This window comes from Schistocerca cancellata, chromosome 4, assembly GCF_023864275.1.
Source record: "Schistocerca cancellata isolate TAMUIC-IGC-003103 chromosome 4, iqSchCanc2.1, whole genome shotgun sequence".
NCBI classification, from domain to species: domain Eukaryota; kingdom Metazoa; phylum Arthropoda; class Insecta; order Orthoptera; family Acrididae; genus Schistocerca; species Schistocerca cancellata.
The window spans coordinates 443,566,647-443,592,708 of NC_064629.1; the positions used below are offsets into that span (position 1 = coordinate 443,566,647).

Below are 26,062 nucleotides of genomic sequence, written 5' to 3' on the forward strand. Positions count from 1 at the left end.
TGCCGTATCTGTTTGATGTTTCTATGAAAAAATATCAATTAAAATTCTTCCCACACCTAAAGATCAAATATATGATTGTCGAGAATAGTGCCCAACGTGTAGTCGAGAACCTACATAGTGTGTTTATTCTCCAACTGGATTCATCGCATATCTGCGGCGAAAAAAGTTCACCATCACCGTCGTGTTTAACGAGAGGAATGAACTATGTACTGTAATTTAGAAACAAAAGTCTTCTACATAAAGTAACACTAAATATTAGAATAAACAATGTTACTGAAAATCAACAAAATGAAATTTCTTCTCTGTTGGGTCTCAATATTAGGCAAACGCTATTCTCCATTGAAGTATATGTGGGTTGAAATAATGTTAGATATTTAAAGTGGGTCGTAGACAGTAGCTAGTGGTTAAGCAACGTACGATTAACTGTCTATTGTCATCAATATAGTAAAAAAATTTGTATCTGTTTTTTCCTACAGAACAACAGGTTGACGTGAGCAAAGAATGATAGAATTTATTATCAGTTTATTTGCAGAATAGCTTATCCCTTTGTTTGCTTGCTTGAAATGAAAGTAGGATCTGTTTTTGTCTTTGATTTAACGACAAAAGAAGCAATTTCAAAACACTCTGGTTCTTTTGTATCCCCATTTCCACATCGATCAGGAATTTGCAGCAATTTTGCAAAGAACATACATTCACATGATACGTGATTCCAAGAGATATGTGATTTCAGGTAAGATCTTTTGAAGTTAATCTCAGAACTGAGTGTAGAATAAAAGTGTTTTCTACTGAATCAGAATGAAATTCAAGTGATAGGATGAGAAACACGTGGCAGAAAGCTCTGGCGGTCAGAGGTACATTATCTTGTGTCAAAAATAAAGGATTCACAATTACTTTCAACAAAGACTTACCTTAGTTACGTCGCAAAAGAAAGAAGCTTTCTCCTTTATAGTACAAGAAGCACAGGTAACATTTTTCAATGTACGTGGCAATCCTGAGATAAAAATCGGTACCATCTCCTTACCACCTTCTAGGCACGTGTATGTGAGTGAAGCCAAAATCTCGTTTTTAACAATACACATCTATTCTCTGCGAACACTTTATCTTATCAGAATGTTAAGGATGAAAATAGGAAAGGTAAAGAAAACAACAACAAATTTTCTTAATTAAAGATGATTATTCGACTCTTCTGTTTTACACAACTCAACACGAAACGAGCGCAGTAATACTTATCGAACCCTTAACCAATGTTCACAACACACTCAATTCCATTTCTAAATTGCACGGAGGGATAACAAGGCGCTCAGGTGTTTACCTTGAACGTCATGTGCATTAAATAATCTAAACAATTAGATACATATATCTATGTAAATCTTAGTAAGTAATTATACTTTTACAAAATATATTCAACAATATTAAACTCTCAGAACAACGTCTTGATGCACCTGCAATAGATTAACACACACATACTGATTTTTATTTCTTAACTCCTGGGTGGAGTATGTATACGAAATTTTTTGTCATGACGTCTCCTTTCATTTTTCAACAAAATCAGCAGCTTACGTTAATTTTTTGACATTAAAGACTGCTACATTAAGCATGATGGTCACGATGTTTGAGTGTGTGGTTTACCATTCCATTCACAAAATAATTTTCTGCAGGTAATATGGATGCTCCTGAACAGGGTATATTCCTCCAGAGACAAATACAGAAGAGAAATATAGTTTCCTCTTCGTATTTCCTTAGACTAAAACTGTTATTTCAAATTCACTCTTATATTTTGAAAAGCATGATGGGGTAATAGCAGTGGTATGTTACTTACAGGTAGATTTAAGAACAAAATATCGAAATGAATTGTGGGACTCCTCCTTCAGTTTGTACACTTGAGCTGGCAGTAAACCTGCAGCAGGAAATCACTTAGAAAAAGGAGTACTATTAATGAATCCCAATTTTCATAAACAGTGAAATGTTTTACGAACTGTAAACTCATAAACAATTTTGTTTCTGTATTTAGTTTCTTTGTAAATATTTCAGCCTATTCATATATCTGAAGCAAGCTTTGTCCATATCCGCCTTTAATTAATGTGTACTGAATTTCATTCCGGAAATCGTTTCAGGGAATATTGGAGACACCAAGGCACGATTGGAGGGTATACATGACCAGTTGTGTCGGTGTTTAGCCATCCACGTAAGCGCAGACAACGTTGAAGATATTCTTATTTCAATACACCTATTGTATTTATAGCTCCCGTTTCGTCCCGTACCGTTCTCTTGCCATGCAAGCAACTCGTGACTGTGACGTCATCAGTCTACTGAAGAAGAGCTCTTGTACTGGCAAAAATCAGTAGGTGGGCTCCTCCGCTTCTCGAAAAAAGAAGTGGACCTGATATGCAAACACGGTTCGATACGTTACGTACAGTCAAGTGAGCGAGCCGGTTTGCATGTGAGCGCCTGCCGTCTTGTACGAGTGGTTTGTTCTGCAAGTATAATCGCACCCAAATAATTCACCTGCATTAATACACAAAGCACGGGGGCGTCATTCTGACACATAAAGTGTTGTTCGACGTCTCAGGAGAAGGGCTAGTAAGCTTTTTTTTCTTTACGGTTACAAACTCCGGGATTTCTTTTTACCGCTATTCGTATTTCACCTACAGTATAATCTTCCGCTAGTGTAATGTACAGCAACAAATGTGAAAGTTCAATTTTCCGAATGTAAAATTACGTCTATACACCTAATCTGTTTTGTGTTGAAGGTATTTAGAGATAACGAAAAAGTACGATTTGCTTATGGAAATACGTTAACTGACTAAAAATATTAGCAGATTTTGTAGGGTAAAATAGAAAAGAAAGTGTGGGTAATGGTAGATGTGTAAAATTTCGTGAAACTCGCAAATAGGTGGACTGAACGGTTTAATTATGTTTCACGTTAGTTAAACCCACAACGTTTATTATAAAAATAAATATCCAGAAATACTCAACAAGAAGTGGAACTATTTAAAATAATCGTTTCATCATTTTAAATCGTTGTTGATAGTATGTCGAAAGATAAGAGCAGGAAAGAACAATAGTATATAACGACATGGAAAGAAGTAACATCAGAAACTCTCTCTCCGTGGAATGTATTTGGACTGGTAAACATAATGATAAGAGAAGTCTGCTTCCTTAGCAGGTGAGTTAAGCAGAAGCCGATAAGAGCGTGCAAAGTGATCGGCGTGCGAGAGTGGAAGCGCGGCCGCCTGCGACTGTACAGGGACGCAGCCTTGGAGCTATGTGCCCGGTAAATCACGGATCGAGACACAACAAAACGCCGCACCACAACTGCGGTGGGAACAATGCCGACATATATAACCATATTACACCGCATATGACATCACAGTAGCGGAGAATCTTCCCCGGTGGCCTGCACCCCATGGGGTCCCTCGGTTCGACTCTCGTCGACGAACGTTTCAAGGACAAGCGGGGTCGCCGGCCATCCTTTACATTTTTTTTGTACATATTTTCTGCGCGACCACCGGCATGTCGACCTGGAAGTGTTATTGTAACCACAGACCTGTCGTTTCGGTCCAGAATAAAAGTCGGGGGGTCACAGACTGGTGCATGTAGTTGGGAGAAATGTAGGAGCTCTTGTTCTCCTTTTTGAGTAGCAGGCACTGAGACTTATGCGATGCCCCATTTCTTTCGTTACGTGACTCGGTTGCAGGAAGTAAGAGAGAGAGAGAGAGAGAGAGAGAGAGAGAGAGAGAGAGAGAGAGAGAGAGGAGAGAGAGACAAGAAGGAGGAGAAGCTGAGTCAGCGTTGGACTTTTATTTTTGTTTTATGGTGAAATACACATAATAATTTTAAACGGATCTTCTACGAAGTCTGTAAGGAATAGTATTCTTTTCTCTCCAGATCTAAGGAAGCTAAAAGAAAAAGTTCCTAATTAAGCGGATTGTACTCTTATATAACGGTTTACCTGCACCTGTACCATTGAGGATGTTACTTGATTATAATATACACACCGAGAAGATAAAAGAAATTCTACAAGATCCCTCTGAACGTAAGATAGTTTTTGGTGTCCATAAAGGACATTTCTCTGAAAATGAAGTATGAAAACCTCATAAGCACCCTAGAGAGGTTAGCGGTATCTACCAGTCAGTTAAGTAGAAAATAGATACGCCTCTAGATGTTTACCTTTGAAATAAAAACAACAGGATATTACATCGACTTCCAACGAACTTTACAAACGTTCTGCAAGACCACAAATTATCCGTTTTTCGATACGCTTTCGCTTTCGTGTCGGTTTTAGATAAACAAGAAAAAATTCTCCAAGTCTGACGAAATCAGTAATTCAATCGTGTAAGGTGAAAACTGAGATAAACAGATACCTCCTTAATCCATCAATGAGTACGTGAGAATACAAAAAGCTTCCTTATGGTTGCTAATAGTGAGTTGTAAATATATCTTCCACAGGTGTGATTATTTGGGTGGAATCAGAAAATTTCTAGCATTCTGTCATCATCACCTTCTTCTTTTTCAGGGACCTAATTTCTAATTTAACATTATCTGAGCGTCTGAGCATGGATGGATGAAATATCCAAACAGAGTAACATATGAACGTTTCTCTGACTTTCAGAGAGGTGATAGACAGGAACAATGAGGATTCACGAGCTGGATATATTAGAAAGAGATTACTGGAAGTCTAACATGTCACGAATGCTTCGCAGCGTGGGGATGGGGCTTTGATTTTTTTTCTTTTTGTTTAGTACTTCACAGGACAGCTCTGAAACATTTCCCGTTTCGAAACATTCTTTATGTGTTTACTTTTTATGGTGAAATAGGGGGATAGTAAGGCAGAAATTGAAAGCAGAAGCAAAACACAGTTTTGTTCTTGATAGACTGCGTACTGAAGCATCTCTCACTACACGTGTGACACACACTTCGAAAATTTCAGAGACAAAAGGAGTGAAGAAATGTGACGGATTCCAAGGTTAAAATAACATGCCGTCAGTGGACACGCGGCGCTTTTTGACATTACAACGGAGCCAAGCCTCTTCGTTTTTGGTCAAAAACTTAAAACCTAGCGATCTTATTCAGAAAACTGTAACTGTAGGAATCATTTGCGGCAGACATTGTATGTGCGCTATTAGAGGATAATGAGAGTGTATGTTCGGCGAAGGAGACGATGTTGGACACTATCTTCCGTATAACAAGCTTCTTAAGCACAAGAATTGTAAAATCGACACAATACGTCACGCTTATGAATCATACTTGAGCAATACACTAGCTACTTGAAATGGTGCCAGCAGGAAGATGACCCCCGCGGGACTAAGAAAACTACGCGTTAGCAATAACTGCCCACAAACAAAACTTAGCTGACAAATTTACCTATATCGAAAGTTCGGGTTGATGTTACATTTCGACGTGTTACGTGTTTCTTTATGTCATCTGGTAGCTGAGTACGAAACTCGTCAATAAGAAGAAGCTACTTGGTTGATAACTAGAGATTTTTCAGTGAGACTCGCCGTGAATAGCATAGCTTGAGAACAGATTCTCGTGTACCAGAGTTAGCAAATAAGCAAGTGGACAAGGTGAAAATGTCAAAGGTTTTTTCCGGTCGAATGAAGAGGGGTATCGAGGGAAAGGGGGGCCTCAGTGCAAGCCGAGGAGTGTTGGAAGCGCGGTAAACACGCAGCGACTAGCGCGCTCGGCCGACCGTGAACGAGAAGCGAGCTACGAGCCGCGTCGATGACTTATTTCCTTATTTGCACAAAACAGTCGGCGCGGCCATTGTTCCGGAGTTAGTGCCCGGGCCGCTGTTGCCATTGTCCATTATTGAAGGTCGAGATAGTAAGTGCATCGCAGTTAGGCGTGAATACAAAGCGCGCGCCATCAGTATGGGCCCTCGCGCTCGCCTCCCGTTAGCCTGGCGACGTGCCGCCTCTCGGTTTCGCCGCACGCAGGCGCCACTGCCCGCCCCCGCCCACGCCCCCACACCGCCGACACTGTTATTCTCGTCTGAGGACACAGCCGGCCCGTGACAGACCTGACAGCTCGCCGGGCCAAGCATTTCCACCGTTAAACTTACCTCAGAAAACTGCGCCATCTTTCTCCGTACGCCAACTTGCTATTTACCCGTCTCATTAAAGATAAGGCGTTCCAGGAATGGTTGTACACGAGACAGAATTCTCACAAATCAGCGGGGGCAACAATTTTAGACACCGTGCCTACGGAAAAAAACGACTAATTATCCAAAATTTAAAGACACTTGTTGCCAGTTTTGGTTAAAACGGAACTTAAAACCATATTGCCAAGATCCACGTTCACATTGTTTTAAATTCCAGTAGAAATAATGCATCTTTCCAATGATGCGTTTACTAAGATGGTATCTGTTGTTTCGAACATGTCCAAAAGAACAGATACCATCTGTGATCAAGCAGCTCGTTAGAATGAAATTACAATGTAATGAACACCCTTAGCTGCTTACAGGCGTTGACATACGTCAACGGGGACAGATGAAAATGTGTACCCCGACTTGGACTCGAAGCCGGGATCTCCTGCTTACATGGCAGACGCTCTATCCATCTGAGCCACCGAGGACACAGAGAATAGCGCGACTGCAGGGATTTATCTCGGGCACGCCTCCCGCGAAACCCACATTCTCAACGTATTGTCCCGCACTACATTGGTAGTGCCCCCGCCCTTTATACTCATTACTCGCGGCGCGTTGCCGATTCCCGTAAGGGTTCGGGCACTGTTTGTGCATTCGCACAGAAGAAGAAGATGGTCAAGTGGCCGGTGAGCCTTAACTATATATTTACTAAAATGGTATCTGGTCCGAAAGAACAACCATCATAGTAAATATACAGTTAAGGCTCACCGGCCACTTGACCATCTTCTTCTGCTGTGCGAATGCACAGTGCTCGAACTCTTACGGGAATGGGCAACGCGCCGCGAGTAATGAGTATAATGGGCGGGGGCACTGCGAATGTAGTGCGGGACAATACGTTGAAAATGTGGGTTTCGCGGGAGGCATGCCAGAGATAAATCCCTGCAGTCGCGCTATTCTCTGTTTCCTCGGTGGCTCAGATGGATAGAGCGTCTGCCATGTACGCAGGAGATCCCGGCTTCGAGTCTCGGTCGGGGCACACATTTTCATCTGTCCCCGTTGACGTATGTCAACGCCTATAAGCAGCTAAGGGTGTTCATTTCATTGTAATTCCAATGATGCGTGTTCCCACATTCTACGATACGGCGTTCAGCATATAAGATTCATAAGCGGGACCGTACGTTGTGTATCGGCAAACTTCGCCACCGGCTACTCAGATTAAAATAAACGTTAAGACAAATCTGTGTTGAGGGGTTTTAGAGTCCGACGATGATTATTTAACCGAAAACAGTCACCAAAAGTAAGTAAAAATATACAACTGTCCAGCCCAGCTACATAAATATAGCTTGGCTTTTTCGAAAATAACTGTACAGAATTAGCACTACATATAAAAGAAAGCAAAGAAACACATCGCATCGCATCACGGGTCCTGCAAAGTCTAAGGGACTGAAGTTGCGACATCTTTGTACTGCGAAAAACATCCAAATGAAACCGTGGGACTCAGTCACGCGATTCTGAGACGAGCGCGATACGGAAGGAAATGTTGCAAATTTTACAAGTATCTTATAAGTCCTCCGCTATCTCAATCTTCATTTGATCCTTACTGTACCGCCCATTTTCACACCGTACCCTACGTCAGAATCGATCGATTTTTGAGAGAAATTAAGTGAATCTAATGTTTAACTCAGAACCTTTCATAAAACTCTGGGTGCCCTAGGCTCAGTAATATGGGAAAAGAACAACGAAGCAAAACCACTGGCATTAAAATATCGAGATGTATTAGAACTTCTATGCAAAAAAATCTATAAATAAATGGTATTTACACTAAAGATAAAATACAGAAAATCACTGAGTCTTGATTCCAGCAGTTTGTCGCTAATTAAAAATTATTCTACTTAACAGTTCACGTTTTGTTATTTGGCAAACATGCAGTAATTGTCGCTTCAGTACGAGCAAGCAATAAAAATGTGTCCGCTTCACTTCACAATGAAATGTACTTTTATCAAGTTACATCCTATGACTACCACAGCCAGTCTTTCAGCGTAGGTTCATGTGAGATAGTCCACCTCAATTAAATTCTTTAAGGTGTGTTACCGCTTCATTATTTAAATACATCACACAACTGCAATTGCCGAACAAAGTTCTGAGTGTCTGCAGAGCTTCCCCACTGCGCAGCATAGAAAACTTTCTACAACGGGGAAAAGGAAGAACTGACAGGTTCCCGGTGCTAATATCAAATGTGCAAGCACATGAATTACAATGAAAAAAACTTTCATTTGATCTGTAGATGAGAACTAACAAAACGAAAACCAAAATCTCTAAAAAGAAACAGGCACTATATCTCTCCTCCTCCAAAGAGAATCCCAAAACGACCTTGTGGTGTGTCTACTGGAGGGATAGGGACGCGATATTACATTTACATCTGCAACAACGTATCACTGACCTATACACTCTTCCTTCCCACACGCATCCTAAACTAGCTTTCCTACTTCCAAAACCTTCTGCACTTCCTGGAGCACTTTCGAAGTCAGTACATTAACTGATAAATTCAATACCGGCACACAATAATCTACCTTCTAATCACCAATCCAGGCACCCTATTGTTTCATTACATCCGTAATTACCGTCAATTGCCTCTTAGGGTTTTTCATGGAACCATTATACCAATCATCCTACCTGCACCACGAACATGATAGTTGTAATACACCACCAGCATCCCATATTAGCACAAATCATCAGCACGTCATACTAGCATCAACAGCGTCATTTTAACGGTTGAACTGAAAGATCTGACCTCTAAACCTTTTAATGATCCATTAACGTTACTGATTCAGGACTATATCAATGTTATCTCTGTATAGTTTTGAACTCATTACTGCCACCTCATTTGTTTGCTTTTGTAATGTAAAGGAATAATGGGCAACGCTGATTAAAGAGTGAATTTTTTGTCACGCTGCAACAGCGCACCTCTGCCGGAGATTGAAATAACAGTAACGGTAGTGACACATTGCAAGAAATTATGGATGAAGGCCACCTGAAAAAGTAGCAGAAACTGTAGCAGATTTATTTAGACCACAAAGCAACTTAATTTTACTGATACGTCAGTTCTGTCTACCCTTCTATTTATCTCGAACATTATGGTGACTATGGTGAAAGTAGTTGGTAGTTCAACAGAAACGCCAAACGTTCACGATTTATTGTCTTGAAATATTTATTCCCTTCTCGATATGAAGTCGACAGTGCGTATAGTGGACATTTTAGATTCGAGTCCTGCGTCTGGCATGGTTCTGGATCTTAAATATGACGTTACTGTATTTATATAATCACCAGTTGCTCGAATATTGAGAGAAGGTCATATGCAATGGATGAAACTTCAAAAACTTACAAAGGCTGAACGGCTGCCTTCCCGAAAACAAGAGAAAAACAGTATCCCACAAGTCAACATTCAAGAGAATACACTATTATCCTGTGAGTTAGATTTCGAACTTGTTGCTGCATCCTGGTTCGTCATTAGACAATGACTTTTACGAAAAGATCATTTGGTGAACTTTGTGCAGATTGTAGCCAAAGCTGTAAGAATACCGCAGACGCTGAATGAATTTTAAGATAATGAACAAAAATTCACTATGACAATTTCCGTTACAACACATCCCGATTATAGTATGCTGTGCTTTAAATGAGTCTTAAGTACTGTAGATCTATCCTGGGTCACAAAAAATATTGTATCAAAGCGTCTTTTCACTCGAGACCTCAGAATTGCACATAACTCTTTGGATTCTACCACACCGCTGCAGCCCTAACGACGATATGAATTTGATTTTCCCGAAAAACTGTCATCTAATGATTGTGCAGAAGCTTGAAAGACAGTTCACAGCAAATCAAGTATTTCCAGATAGCTAATCGCGGCTGTTTGTTGTTTCAGCCAGAATCATCCTCTATTTCTGACAAGTACTTTATAGTCATTACCAGGGAGATCATTTTAATAAGGACTATCATCTCTGAAACGATTTCCATTCTGCTTGAAACTATGTACAGATTGTAAGTCAATACATGCAGTGAAAAATCGTGCCTCAAATTGTTATTTAAAACCGAGATTGTTTTATACGTATATAGATTCTTCAGATAAGCCTTCTGGAGTTTTCTTTGACAAACAGGCTAGGTTTTTCTTGCAGATCTGTACGTTTCCTATGTGGTCACCCACTTTCTTGGAATCAGCAATACTGCAATTTCTAGAAATATCAAAATATTAATTTGGAAATTTAAAAGATAAAAATATTATACCCCACACGGGGTTGGTTGGAGGATATCGTGGAGAGACACGGGGAAGATCAGTCGGAACTTATTACCGAATGTTTATTTTTTGTTGAACTATTGGCCCATTAAATATATGTTCCCTTTAGCCTCGTGCCAAGAAGTCTTTATTTCCACAGATTCCCGAATGACTACGGTGACTCCTGCGTTATGCATGTTTCCCAACAAACTGTCGAAGTCAACGACCGTTAAAAACTTGTAGTCGAGAGAGGCCACTACACGGTGTCGCTATTGTTCATCACAATCAAACGCAGATTTATTAAGCTTAAATATATCAAATTAGCGCAATATTTTAAATTCATAACAGCATTAGCCTAGGCCACCATGGCAAAGTTTCCCTATTTATGGGCAAGTTAGCAACGCACTTCACATCGCTGAATGTTTGCATTTGTGAATAAAAAAATTGAAATAAAATTAAAACAACTTGATCACTGTTTTAATAAATTCCATGAGGTACTATCACGTGTTACTAATCACTTGACATTACACAACAGATGATTGATCAATGATTTTAAGAGAAATGTGAGATTGAGAACTTGGAAACGATTTCTCGTAGCCTTACCTGACGCTGCCAGGACATTGACTGGCTCGTGTGGACGAAAGTAGCGACACTCCCGTAGAGATTAAAACCTTTAACCTTTTCACGCTCTGTATTCGAGGCTGAAGCTTAATCTACGTATCCGATCCTTTTCTTTTATAAGCAGTTACAGTTTCACGTTATTATTATTTGAAATACGGCCATGTTACGCAGATGGTAATTTGCTGTCCAACGTATTTGGGTCGTGTCTAAAATATTCCCGTGTGCGGGAATAATGGGAAGTTGCTAATCATAGCCGGAGCTGTGTACTTAAGCTGGGTGTGACCCCGGCACGAGATTAACGGGATTTTATGGACGCTGTTGGAATAATCGCTGCTTCGCAGTTGCTGGCTGTCACAGCGACGACACAAACAAAATCACTTCTAACACACCGCGCTCTTTACAAAAGCAGAGCAACGGTTCTCAGACACTATCACATTGTTTTCTTATGACTATAACAATGACTTTTTCTCCTGAATTGTCTAAACGAGACAAGAGGAACATTCCCTGTTGCATTTCCTTTACATAGTCCCATATACATTGCATCTACAATACCTGTGTTGCCAGTAGTTAAGCTGCTGATTCGTTGAAAGTCAAGCCACACAATACTTTGTATTTTACAGGGCTACAGTTTTATTTGGCACTTTGATCGCTTCATAAGAGATTCATCTGAACAACATCACAATACAGTTGTCGATCATATTTCCTAAGTAGCTGTTCTGATTGGTGAATAATTTAAGACTGGAACGAGAAAAGGGCATGGCAACATTATAAATAAACTATAATTATCTAACACTATTAGATCGATAAAATAATGGTTTTTGTAATAATTTAACAGATAGTGATTGCTATGCATAACAATTTAAACTGTGCATTTACTGTGAAATGTACTTGCAACAAAATATATTACAGTAAATAGCTTTTTTATGCTTAATTACTTTTGGATGATACACGTCAACTAGAACATGACAACATGAAAACTAGAACCGCCGTCCCTATGTGTACCGTTTGAAATGTAAATTTCATTGAAATACTTATTATAGGCCTTTCGAAGCAAGTACAGTTCACAACCAAAACATGCAACAGTTATTGCGATAAAGTAATCTTAAGTTTTTTCACACAAATAATTTACACATTGCACATGATGATATGACACACACTGACGATTCTCCAAATAACTTTCACACAAGATCCATGTACACTGTAGTTGGCGCTGACAGTACATACCCAATAGTTTATTGTATACGTAACTATCAATGCGTGGATGCAGTTGTCTAAAGTGTACTGTTACAGTAACCTATGACTAACGACAGATTATTGCACAAAACACGTGAGGTCTTGTGAAAGGAATAATAGTATTTGTACGATAATATGACAAGGCTCTTAGCCGTTACGAGTTGCAGCAGCACGGAAGCCGTGCTGTGCTATGGATGCACATCACTCAGTCACTCCCCTTAGCTTTGGTAAGGCACTTAATGAAGGGCGGACGACGTGAACGGACGGCACAAACGTAATCCACAAGTCTTGATAATAAACATAATTCATCAGTTTACTCATATTTTTGTCCACACGCTCTTTACTTTGTCAGTGTAGTAAGATTTATTTTAGAATGGCCACAGCAACGGCGATTTGCGTAGTACAGGACGACAAACAGCCGAATACTGTTCCGCGTTCATTTTATGACAAACTGTGTCATATTTTTTCATACTAATGCGTATATACAGTCTGAGCATTTCCCCGATATGTTTTGTGGAAATACTTAGTTTCATAAAAGCTTCAGTGACGAGAGCTGAGATGTCAGACGTATTCGGAGCTGTCTTTTAACGCAGTTGGCTGACTATATATATGCGGGTCGTCCGTAGTGAGATACGGACGGTGTCGGGCAAAGCACGCCAATAAATGAGAGGAATCTCGTGATGGGATCTAGCGGAGCAATCCTGTGGGACAAATCGGGCGGGAGGGAGCGTGCCATGGCAGATAATCTGACGCGATTATCTCGGGCCGGCTGGTTCACACTTGAGGACGGCCTTCGCCGTTGCCTCGAGCCGTGCATCAACTTCCCACAACCCATTCCGTCCAGTCGGGACTGCTTGCCTTGGAAGTCGCTCATCTCAGTTTCTGTAAAAGTTTAAAATAGACTGTTCGTGATTTCACCTTATTGGGAGAGTCCCAAGTAAAATGTGTAGATTAAGTTCTGGTCGCAGAAGTGGGAAGTCAAAAACACAATAACGAAAGCTTGCGAGAGCTAAGAGCTTTGATAACCTGCCAGCCAAACTAGATTTACGAGAAGTTCCCAGATCTTCTCTGTTTCGATGGTTGGTGTATTAATCACAAAGAAATGTATGAAATTAAAAACATACATTGTATCAATGAGCGGAAACTTTGGACACAACGGAACCTAATATCACGACAAAGAATGTGGAAAGGCGCCTGAAAGTGAATTGATAAGTACTTTTTTTAGTGAAAATCGCTCCAGTTGTACGTCCTCGCTTTCAATAACGTTAAACAATGTCAGATCAAGACTTGTGGAGAGATGCAAGTTTCATTGCTTCCTAGGAAGTTGTGGGACTCTGGACACAGATATACATATCTACATTAATAGTCTCAGATATTCTTTTCCTGGATTATGATCATTACAAAGTAGGAAATTTCAGAATTGCATATTAAAATACTGATCTTAAAGTAAATTTCGTTAATTGTAGTGTACATGTTTTGAGGTAACAAATGCAGCCGCGTTTCACGCCATTACACTCTGTAGAGGATATTGCAACCTTTTCTACTTCTCCGATGGTAGCCGATCACCGACGACTAAAAAAATGTTTTTACTTCGCTCAGAAACACAAGCGCCGTTTCTGCGCGGCAGTACCCAGACACTTTGGTGAGGTTTAAGTACATCAACACTCGTCCATGCTGGTCTTTCTACTGTATAACTCGCTGTTACTGTTACGTGTCACAGGCCTAGGGAACACTTCGGAAGATGAGTTGGGGGGGGGGGGGGGGAGGGATTAGCGATGAGGGGTCTTCCTCCAAGGTCTTCCCTAGTATCACTTCATTAATAACTGGATTGGTTTCTTGAGTCCTGCATGACCAGTTACACTGGGAAGTGCTCCAGGATTCGGTCAGACAGCCGGCTACACCACGGAGATGGCACCTGCGGCAGGAGAAGGTGGGTTGCGTCGCTCGGGCCAGCTTTCGCGTTTACATCACAGTCGTTGCTGACAATATGTCATACTTAAATAGACGATGTTCTCTTCTTCAGAGGCTACCCGTGGAATCCCGAACATCTGAAACAGAGAGGAACACATTCCACATTAAGCACGGAAACGAGTCGCACAAACAGTGAAACACTCAAAATCATATACAGCAGCGGAACTCTAAAATAGACATCCAACTCTCTCGGGCATTTATTTTCCTGCCACCAGTCTGGTGCACTTCACTGGACCATGCACATTTATATAAATGATAATCCCTCTAGTATTACGGGTAACTCTAAAATATTTCTGTTTACTGATGACACTAGCTTAGTAGTAAAGGATGTGTTGTGGAACAATGGCTCGGTTCCAAATAGTGCAGTTAATGACATAAGTTCATGGCTTGTAGAAAATAACCAACGCTAAATCACAATGAGACTTAGTTTTTACAGTTTGTAATACATAATTCAACAAAACCTGACGTTTTAATTTCATAGAATGGGCATATGATTAGTGAAACTGAACAGTTGAAATTTCTAGGTGTTCAGATAGATAGTAAACTGTCGTGGAAAGCCCACGTTCAGGATCTTGTTCAATGACTTACTATTCGAATGGTATCTGAACCGAGTGACACGTAACTTAGTCTACTTTGCTTATTGTCATTTGCTTATGTCGTATAGTATTACACTTTGGGGTAAGTCTTCCCATTCTAAAAGGATATTTTTGGCTCAGAAACGGGCGGTTCGGGCAGTAAGCGGTGTAAGTTCACGAACCTCTTGAACAGGAGTCTGGGTATTTTGACATTAGCCTCTCAATACATATATTGCTTACGGTCACTTCTTGTTAACAATGTTAGCTTCAGTTACTACTTGGCATAAATCAAACCTGTATTTGGATCGGACTTCCTTAACCATTTTGCAGAAAGGTGTGCAGTATACTGCTGCAGTAATCCATGCGCTTTCAAATCGAAGAATTTTCTCATGGGTCCCTCCTTCTATTCTGTCGAGGAGTTCCTTGAATAATTAAGCTGATTCTTGTTTCATTATTGATTGCGTTTACTTAAACTTATGACTTGACTTTTTTCGGGTTCATAAGCATTTTATTTATATCTGTTATTACTTTTATGTTGTCACTTCATGTACTGACACGTTCCATGACCTTGGAGATTTGTTCGTCAATTTGGTCCTACGGTACTTGAGGTGTAAATAAAAAAAATTAAAAATAAAAACTCAACATCCCATATAAAACTATTGGAGCCATGTTTACTCCGCTCTATTCTTTTTCTCACTGTGTCCAGGACAAACTGTATGCAATTTGGGAAGCTACGGAGTGCAGTAGTACCAGATTCCACATGTTTGTAGTATAAGAAAACAGTTTTTAACCACAATTTTTTTCTTTATTTTATGACCGCTGCCGTTCTCTGAGATCATCATGCGCCTCTTTTCCTAAGCTAATAATAATCCACAAAACCTTCTGGCAATGACAGGCACCTTCAAAAATGGAAAGAACATAATAAAACTGTGATAAAACACAATTCACCCGTAGTATAGGGTCCTGGTCAGCACTCACACGTTTGCTGGTCGGAAATGCGTGCTCAGGGTCGCATAATGGATCGACTTTTAGAAAATATTACAACTGATTATGAATCAAGACACAGTACAGGAATTTCACCGAAAACAATTTCAAAGAATTTTGCGCATCATTTTTTTTAACATTCATTCAGCAGACATACAATTAGTACGCAAATAAGGACAATGTTATTTCAATATACACCGGAAAATGTCAGTGTAGTAATTTTCTACGGACATGGGTAGATAAATAAAAAACCAAAACACAAACGATGATGTGGTTTTGAACACTGGGCGCAAAAGTGTAAAACAGCGACGCTAGCTACTGTGCCATCTCTTCGGTTTAACTATCTGCTCTTTAAAAGGCGCATAAAGTGTCTCGAAAACTTTGACCATAGTTTCTCAGAACGGTCGAGTATCGACGTATACACCGAGACACATGTTCGCTTATTTTGACCCCTCTTCCACTGAGTGAAGTTTCTGGGAGATCGAGCTATGGCACTTACCATGCTCTCCTCGTCACATGCATTGGAGTTATTACACTAGACACATCACTGTCTCACCGAACGCACTACCTTAATATTAAACATAAGGTGTCAGCCCAAAACAACACCATTCGAAAAGCTAACACTATTAATTGGGGTGTCCAGTAAAGGTGGTCCCAACCTCCGCTACGGCATTCTATTTCTCGCCTGGACAATAGCCTGCCCAGTATGGTATAAATCCTCCCATATGAAAAAAATAGACGTAGCCAATAATGACACTGCAAGGTAAATTATTAGCTGTCTGAAACCATCTCTTTTTGATAAAATGTACTGCGTGGCAGACATTGCTTCTCCAGACATACGCTGGGAAGTATTCACAAATTCTGAAAGGAAGAAAGACGAAGAAAATTAGTTATACCCAGTAACGGACATGCTCCACCAAGACCCAAGTTGAAGTCTAGGAAGATCTTTTTACAGTCGTCATCTGCACTAAACACGTCAGCAAAGAAAGCCAGAGAAAACTTGTTGTCAGCCAAAAATGTCATCTCCAAGCAGTGGTGAAGTCAGTAGAATGTTTAATAGGACTGTACAACAGTGAGATCACTAAATTTGTTACGAAGGAGCGTTTGCAAATCTAAGGACAACCTGATGAAATGGTGATAACACTGCGTGAATCAGAAGTTCAGACAACGAAACATCTGTGTCAGCGTTATTGTTGCCCTGATGCTTGCAACGAGGAGTTGTTCGTGGCAGTAGAAAAGGCCGTAGCAGTTACTCGTTTGTGGGCAAAGACTGTTTGATTACAATTTTGTGTGTGTGTACACGTACGAATTCCTTTTAGTTCCTTATCTCACATTTTAAGTTCGTAGAATTCTATGAGTACGTTCCTGACTCGAGTAAATAAATTAATAATGGACAAAATATTAATGAGCCCCTTAAAAGACCACGCTGGTCACTTTGGAACGGTATAGATGGTTTAGAAAAAAATGGTTCAAATGGCTCTGAGCACTATGGGACTTAACTGCTACGGTCATCAGTCCCCTAGAACTTAGAACTACTTAAACCTAACTAACCTAAGGACAGCACACAACACCCAGCCATCACGAGGCAGAAAAAATCCCTGACCCCGCCGGGAATCGAACCCGGGAACCCGGGCGTGGGAAGCGAGAATGCTACCACACGACCACGAGATGCGGGCTATAGATGGTTTAGAACGGGTACTAAATAAACATGTGACCCTGACCGCTGACGTAAGCTATGGCTGTTATACAACAAATTAGTCAAGTGCAGTGGCGGGAAGAACAGCATTTCAGGTCAGTTGATTACAAGCAATAATGCAGAAGTTTGTCTAGCAGTTAACAAAAAAGTAAAACTGCATTCACCTACCCTGAACATTTGACACTGTATGCGATTCTGCTGAACAATAAATGATTTTAAAATGAAATATTGTCATTTGTGAATGCTTATACTGAGGCGGAGATGGCCGCTTAGTTTTCTCGGCCAGCCGCAGCCCAAGCAAATACGCGAGCGCCGAGTAATGACAGCTGCGGAGATTGCTGCGGCGGCTATTTAGGGCTGATGACAAGAGCGCACATCCGGCCGCGTAATCACAGTGATTGGACGCGCGTAATTGGAGGACTCCGCGACAGCGCGACACCGGCCGCTCACCGCTTCTACTATTGTTGCCAGAGAGTCTCGGCGCTGATACACAAGTCGAAGGCGACGCAGATTACTTAACGGGCTCTCTTGAGCGTTGGTTATCGCTACTGTGCCAAAATGGGACATAGAGCTTGTATTCCAACTTACCATTTTTTCCAACGGAATTAAATTCGCTGACATGAAATGAATGCAATTAATGGGGATGAAGTCACTGACACGGAATGATATAAGTACAATACGTTCAGAAATGCTGAACCTGCAATATCACGAGTTTCAGCAGTGTGTCAAGATCGTCATTTGTTTATACTTTTACATCACCTAATACGATTACAGATTTTCTTACATATAACGGACATCCGTTCAGTGTTAATATGGCACTGTCCACATTACACGAGATGTTCGTAGTAATACTAAATCTAATAATGATAATACTAATAATTGTAGTAGTAATAATAATAGAACAAACTGGCTTCCAAATATCCTTTGGAAAACAGAAGTAATGTCAAACATAAAGGATTGTGCAACCCAGTTAACAAAAGATACGGAACATTAAACTAAGTGAACAGCTTAAATCTGAGCGAATGGGTTACAGTCGATGGGCTGGATAGAATTTACAACAATAGATACTTTTCACTAAATATCAAAATTCATCATTACAACTGCGTCGTAAAACTAATGTGTCTGTATTGGTTCAAATGGCTCTGAGCACTATGGGACTCAACTGCTGAGGTCATTAGTCCCCTAGAACTTAGAACTAGTTAAACCTAACCAACCTAAGGACATCACAAACATCCATGCCCGAAACAGGATTCGAACCTGCGACCGTAGCGGTCTTGCGGTTCCAGACTGCAGCGCCTTTAACCGCACGGCCACTTCGGCCGGCAATGTGTCTGTATTCTGAGTACTTTACTTTCTCTGAGTCCTGCAATGTTCGCAAGAGATCTTCTGTGAAGTTTGGAAGGTAGGAGACGAGATACTGGCAGAAGTAAGGCTGTGAGGACGGGGCGTGAGTCGTGCTTGGGTAGCTGAGGTGGTAGAGCACTTGCCCGCTAAAGGCAAAGGTCCCGAGTTCGAGTCTCGGTCGGGCACACAGTTTTAATCTGCCAGGAAGTTTCATATCAGCGTACACTCCGTTGCAGAGTGAAAATCTCATTCGGGAATATATTCAGAAGTTGGTACAACTGTGTCCGCCTGCTTAGCTGCGTAGTAACGTCCTTGCGTCCCGTGTAGCGAACCCGGGTTCGATTCCCGGCCAGATTGGAGATTTTGCCAACAGCCTTGCCGCAGTAGCAACGCCGGTTCCCGTCAGATCACCGAAGTTAAGCGCTGTCGGGCTGGGCTAGCACTTGGATGAGTGACCATCAGGTCTGCCGAGCGCTGTTGGCAAGTGGGAGACACTCAGCCCTTGTGAGGCAAACTCTGGAGCTACTTGATTGGAAAGTAGCGGCTCCGGTCTCGTAAACTGACATACGACCGGGAGAGCGGTGTGCTCGTCACATGCCTCTCTACATCCGCATCCAGTGACGCCTGTGGGCTGAGGATGACACGGCGGCCGGTACGTACCGTTGGGTCTTCCAAGGCCTTTTCGGAGGGAGTTTAGTTCAGTTTTGGTCCAACTGCACAAGTAATGAAAATTTTTGTTCGATGCTACAGACACGATCTTCTCGAAATTTACTGGAACCGAAGATTGATAATCAATTCAGTAATCCGTTACAAATAACGTGACGTTACAATGACCAATAAAGCTCAGCAAGTCATATGCCTTATACACATCGCTGTACCGAACATCGGTAATTTGCATACCATCTGCAGTGAGAAGATCTGTCAGATAAAGTAAAGGCCATGTGAAAACATAAGTTTGTACACATAATTCGTCTGGTATTATGTGACATCGATATTATCTCAAAATGGACTGTTAAAGACCATGCAGTAACCTAAAGCTGTGTCCTTCACTTGGCGACAGCTGCAGAAGACGGTTTTACTACACACCCGCTGAACAGTTCGACGAGTTCTCATAGAATATTTCTAAGTTAGAGAAAATTTTCTGTTTAAGCCGTTAGCATTATATTAGTACTATATACAAATGAGTGAGCAAAAAGATAAAGGTGTAGTAGTTACTATACAGTATTACAGAAATATCCGTCTTATTAAAAATATAAAAATGAATCACCTCTGCAGACGACGTCGGCTCGTTTAGAGAAGAACGAAAAATAATGTGAAAAATTATGTTTTGAGATGGAAGAAATGAATAACAGACTAGGAATGAGGAATCTGGGATAGCAATGAACATGATATAGAAATACTCTTCTGCAGCTGGACAGAAATAAGACGACTGAAATATACTGACAGGGAAGCTACATTGATGATAACAGTGCACAATGGTTCTGGATCAGAGACTGTTTAGTGGCAAGTTTGTCCCAGAGTGTAATGGCTGAAACGGTGAATTAGGGGGGAGAAAATAGGTCACTGCATTCCATACCCATCAGTTCCACTCATATGTTTTCAGATAATTTAATTTAATAGCCTATGACATGGTAAGACACAATCCTCCGCCATATACGTTCCTCTATAAGAACTGTTTCCACCTACCTGTGACAGAAACGCTTATTTTAGTTATCGAAGCAGAAACTCCAAATGAAATGAAAATTTAAGTGCTCAGATAGCCTCAATCGTGGTGGTGGTGGTGGTGGTGGTGGTGGTGGTGGTGATGGTGGTGAAGGAGGAGCAGGAGGAGGAGGAGAAGGAGGAGCTACTAATATTGCAACTTACGTGTAGTTCTGTAAGTTCAGTATCTAACAGATAAAAATGATACTTAAGGTAACTGCTCTCGATAAGCTGTATATCTGGCCACGAACCTCGACCCGACACAAATTTTCATATGCTAAGAAACATTCAGAATAACTTTTCTTTAACGTTTATCCCACTTAGTGCATCAATAAGTCATCTGTGCCCACTTCGCTTTTTTTGCAGGGTTTTCTAAAGAAGTGTGGGCTCTGGATACGAATATTTCATTAGCGAGCATGATTCGAGCTTACTGCATCCGGTTCAGGTATCACTACAATAGAATGTGTCAGCTATAACGGCTACGAACGCACATAAAACCACAAAATTATCTGTAGTTTTAAGTCAAGTGAATCTGACTTCTCATTATTTTGAAGTAAATTATTTCACAAAGCCATTCTCATTAAGCTCTATTTCTGTATCAACAACAAGTAATTCTTAAATACGTAGCTACACGGTTCTAAGAACTGCTAAGAATAACTAAATGTAAGACATTCATGTCGAAGATACATTTTCATTATTGGCTGATGTCATGTTTTAAGTGTTTTCTCTTTAAAGTATATTCGTTATGAAGATTTTAACCACAAATAGTTTAAAAAAAATTATTGCAGTAGTTTAGTGCATCGATTTATAACTACCATTTTTGTTTTCAGAATTCAAGCAAAACATCGATGCTGATTCTCAATCGAAAATATATCTAATATTAAAAAATTGAAAAAAGGTGCTTTTCTGCGAGCTGTGAGATAGAAAAAGTGATACATTTGTGGCGTACGCTACTGAAAACTTGGTCATTTTGGACTTGTTAATAACAGAGACGAAGAAGAAGGGAAAGGAGTTATACCACCTAGCGTTTGCGAAAGTTATGGCACTGGTGGCAGAGGCATTTCGAATTGCATCAGAGTAAAGCAATATGCCCAAGTATGTAGGTGGACGTGCATCCTTTGAAAAGAAGTAGGTAATGTCGGACTCGAATTCTTTGCTAATGGATTTACTCAAATTGTTCTAATAACGAGATGTTTTTACAGCAAAGACCGCGAATATGGATGTAGGATTGCAGGCCATACGAGATATATGCAGAGACAAACTCCCACAATTCCCCATTATTACAGCAATGAAGCTAATAACTCTGTATTTACGCAAGTGCCTGAAATTACGCGAGGAATGTTTGGTTCAGTACTTTGAACGGAAAACAAGAAAGATGTTGTCCAAACTATGTGCCTAAAACTACGAAGAGTGTCACATACAGAATAAAACATCAAGAAATGTACTCCAAGACAGAAATATCACAGATACAATTGTATAGATTCCTCGTTCGTGAATAACAAAAATGGTATCTCAAAAAGGGGCATAATATCAAGTTTTCAATAACAAGCCATTATGAGCTTTGGCAATTTCAGAAACGACAAACGGCCAACTGGAGTGAAATGAATAATCATGCTAGGCCCAGCGAAAGCCGAACTGAATTGAAAGAAAAATGAACACATGTCAGAATTTATATGACGTTGGTCTTGATCCGCAGTTGTCTAATCACCGAACTAAAATAAATAAAAAAACCTACCATCTTTTTTCGGAACAAGGAGTACGACTCGTCAGAAATACGACACGGGAGAGTCAAAGTTTGTAGTCTAGCATAAATAATAGTAATAGCTAAAAGAGCAGTGTACCACATGTCCGCTGTGGCTGTGGCGCTGTAATTAGAGTGGTGCGCGTGGGCGTTAGGCAGCTCATAAGTAGCGCAGGCAGACGTGTAACACGCACACGCCCGCAGTCTGGGTACGCAGCGGCCACAGACGAGTGTTTGCCGCCCTTCTATCTGAAATGAGGCGAGGGCGTTCACTCTGTGCTCTCGCATTACCGAGTTACGACGCAGTGAACAAGGGACACACTATCAGATGAAATGGCTGCTCTCGTGACGCACGATAGCTTACGAATAAATAATGGAAGAATTAATATCGAGCTCTCATTATTTAAGGGATCTACATTGCTGTGAACTGTAAGGGGCACAATGATAGACTGCGAGTGGATGACGCTTACGCCTACACGTGGTGACGCGTGGCGTACGTTGACAGCGCGCTAGCCACACCCATTGTTTCTTAACTTGGGCGATCTTGCAGGAACCAGTGTTTCACCACAGCCGGGTGGTCGGGCTACAGACATTAAGCTCTCGTTTTCATGTCAAGTCACTGACCTCTATTATCTCCGTTCGGACGTACAAGATTTTACTTCTCGGAATCTTGCACAGACAAGTGTGAGGAATTCGCGGAGCGGAAACAAAATAAGCGCGAATTACACGCTGTGCTGGTCTGGGGTCTTATCTTTGTGAGGTGTGGCGTAGAGACATGGCGTGGCAGAAGGCCTAATGCTGCCTCTTCCAAAAGCTGGTGGCGGGGGAGGGGGGAGGAGGAAACAAGGAAGTTCGTTTACAAGACATAAAATGCTGCGAGAAAAGGAGAAAACAAACTCAACCTTTGATGTGCAGGCCTCACAGAAATAAAGAAAGACTCGTATGCCATTGTTGCCTGGGAGACCCCGAGGAGTATACTTGGACGTCTAATTAGAAAACGTTTCATTCCTCCGAGCAGAATGGCTTTCCTCCCGGTGTATGAAACTTATGGTTCAAATGGCTCTGAGCACTATGGGACTTAACATCTTAGGTCATCAGTCCCCTAGAACTTAGAACTACTTAAACCTAACTAAGCTAAGGACATCACATACATCCATGCCCGAGGCAGGATTCGAACCTGCGACCGTAGCAGTCTCGCGGTTCCGGACTGCAGCGCCTAGAACCGCACGGCCACCGCGGCCGGCTTGAAACGTATGTCTTAAGTATATCTGTTGAGTGTAGGTGAGGATAATGGACGGGCGACTAAACGATGTCTCGTCTGTATGATGCGGTGCGGTGCGATTAAGAGCAAGGGATTTACAATTTTTCGCAGATGTCAGGGAGTCGCTAAGAATGATATATATCAGTGCTGAACTAGGCACGGTACATTTCCTAACTTGATGTGGCTAGTATCTCATGTATCTAACATGCATGTATATCATACAGGAATCGGACTGCTCGTGTGGAGAACTAGGATCCCCTGAAAACACTGTCATTTAATGTGTACTGTACAGACACCTAGGACAGAATTACATGATGTAATTCATGAAAGGGTAAAATATAAAAACAAATGGACTAACTTCAGGGCATTTGGTGACAAAGTATCGACCACATTACATGAACATTACAGGCAAACACGCCTGCATGGATAACACAGGTAAGAACGCAAAAAAATGTTCAAATATGTGTGAAATCTTATGGGACTTAACTGCTAAGGTCATCAGTCCCTAAGCTTACACACTACTTAACCTAAATTATCCTAACGACAAACACACACATCCATGCCCGAGGGAGGACTCGAACCTCCGCCGGGACCAGCCGCACTGTCCATGACTGCAGCGCCCCATACCGCTCTGCTAATCCCGCGCGGCGGTAAGAACCCAACCTGATGGTACCAACGCAGAGAGTGACTCTGACTACAACACGTAAACATATGAAAACCCGAGAGTAAAAACACTCAAACACATTCAATTATTCACCACACGTACGTAGAATAGACCGTGACTAGTTAGTGTGATGGTGTTCGGTCATGTTGAATGTGTAAAAAGTAAACATAGACAACGACTGGTAATTTAACCACATAGTTATGTAAAAGTATGAATGGTATACACTAATAATAATATAGAATAACCACAAATGCACCGTTGAGCGAGTAACAGCGATTAACTCTAACACAGAACAGCACATAAATTACAAAAACAGCAGGATGTTTCCAGAATGGATGAGAATCCTGGACAATTGTAAAATCGCCAGGAGCATGGAGAGCAGCTAAATTACAACAAGAGGCTATCAATGAAAAGTGTTGAACTCCAACACTCCATTCCCTTGTTTGAGTTTCCGGTTTGCGTTGGTGGAGAGTTCATCCAACATTATCTCATGTTTCTGTATCCTATTTTTCTTTCCTGTGACATGTACAGTTAACGTCTTCCGTCTCCTTTAACTAAATTGATTTGTTCAAGTCAATTGCTGGCGAAACTCCATCATTGGGCACATGAGCAAGTGATCAGTCGTCTGTGATTCTCCTCATTACAAAGCCTCTGTTAGTTTCCTTTCTATCTCTTCAAATGTCCCCCCGCTGCATGGTAATGGCGACGTCGTCTGCACATACGAATCTTTTTATTTCCGGCTGGTGTGGCTGGTCATTTGTGTGCATCTTCAGAGTAGCCCGATTTAACCATGTTTACTGTAAGTTTCGTGACTCCTGTTCTTAATCCGTTCAGTGCTCTCAAAGTACGACACTGTAGTTGTCGCCCTTGGTGATTTCCTCTTTGAGTTGCAGCTTTGTATTTCGCAGTGAGTCCAACCATAAAGATATGTGGTGTGCCTCACGTCGGTGTGCTGGCGGTACTATCTGTTTAATAAAACATTTCCACGACTTAAGACGAGTTGGAACCGCCTGGTGGTTATACAATGCATGCCGTGGGTCGGTTTTTTTTTTCTATTTCAACTGCTGTGCTGTTATGGTCGTAAGTGGCTAAATTCGCAGACAAACGTAGGCCTTAGACATCCGGTGAAAATCCTGATAGTCTTCTTTAAAGCGACGTCTACTCGTTTGGAATGGCAAGATGCCTCCCATACTGGAGCCACATGTTCTCCGGCTGCAGGACAGAGTCGCATTGCTGATGACCGAAGAACTTAAGGCAGCGCTCTCCATAATGATGCAGTTAGTTTAAGTATAATATTGTTCCTTGGCCATATTTTCCCCTTAAGCTCAGTATAGTGTTTTTCCAATGCAGTGTACACTCTAGATTCCTCCCCATCCTATTTTCAACTATGTTGGGGTTTCTCCATTACGCACGTGGAATGCACGTACTTGATTTCTTTCTGGATTAGATCGCACATGATTTTCGTGATAGTAGTTCTCCAAGACTTACAAAGCCTCTGTTAGCTTCCTTTCTATCTCTTCAAATGTCCCCCCGCTGCATGGTAATCTCGACGTCGTCTACACATACGAATCTTTTTATTTCCGGCTGGTGTGGCTGGTCATTTGTGTGCATATTTTGTAGAATAGGGGTAAGAACGCTCCATTGTTGTAATCCATCCTTTTAGTTTCTTCATTTACTTTTCCTTCCTTGGAGGGTTATGTAGCATCTTCGTTTCTGCACCACGCCTCTTGACATGAAAGTTAGTTGTATGTCCTTTGTTATTTTACAGACTTTCGCGTAGAGTCGTTGGTGTTTACCGTATCATATCCCACAGAAAAGTCGACAAAGAAAGTAGTACTTATTAATTTCCTTTCCAAATCGTCTTCAACGTGTTGAGTCAGATTTAGTATTAGACACTTCCAAGACGTTTGCAATTC

General features: G+C 41.2%; 1 protein-coding gene and 1 pseudogene across 1 annotated transcript in view; one reads left to right on the forward strand and one right to left on the reverse strand.

The window, feature by feature from the left end:
- Positions 1–19,144: 19,144 nt before the first annotated feature.
- On the forward strand, positions 19,145–19,262 carry LOC126186033 (5S ribosomal RNA; annotated as a pseudogene).
- Positions 19,263–20,531: 1,269 nt separating this feature from the next.
- The window catches only part of LOC126184243 (neuronal PAS domain-containing protein 4A), a 1,173,452-nt gene continuing 1,167,921 nt past the window's right edge, over positions 20,532–26,062 (reverse strand). The window contains 1 exon segment of the mRNA XM_049926613.1: positions 20,532–20,668. Within this exon segment, the coding sequence (XP_049782570.1) occupies positions 20,532–20,668 (137 nt within the window).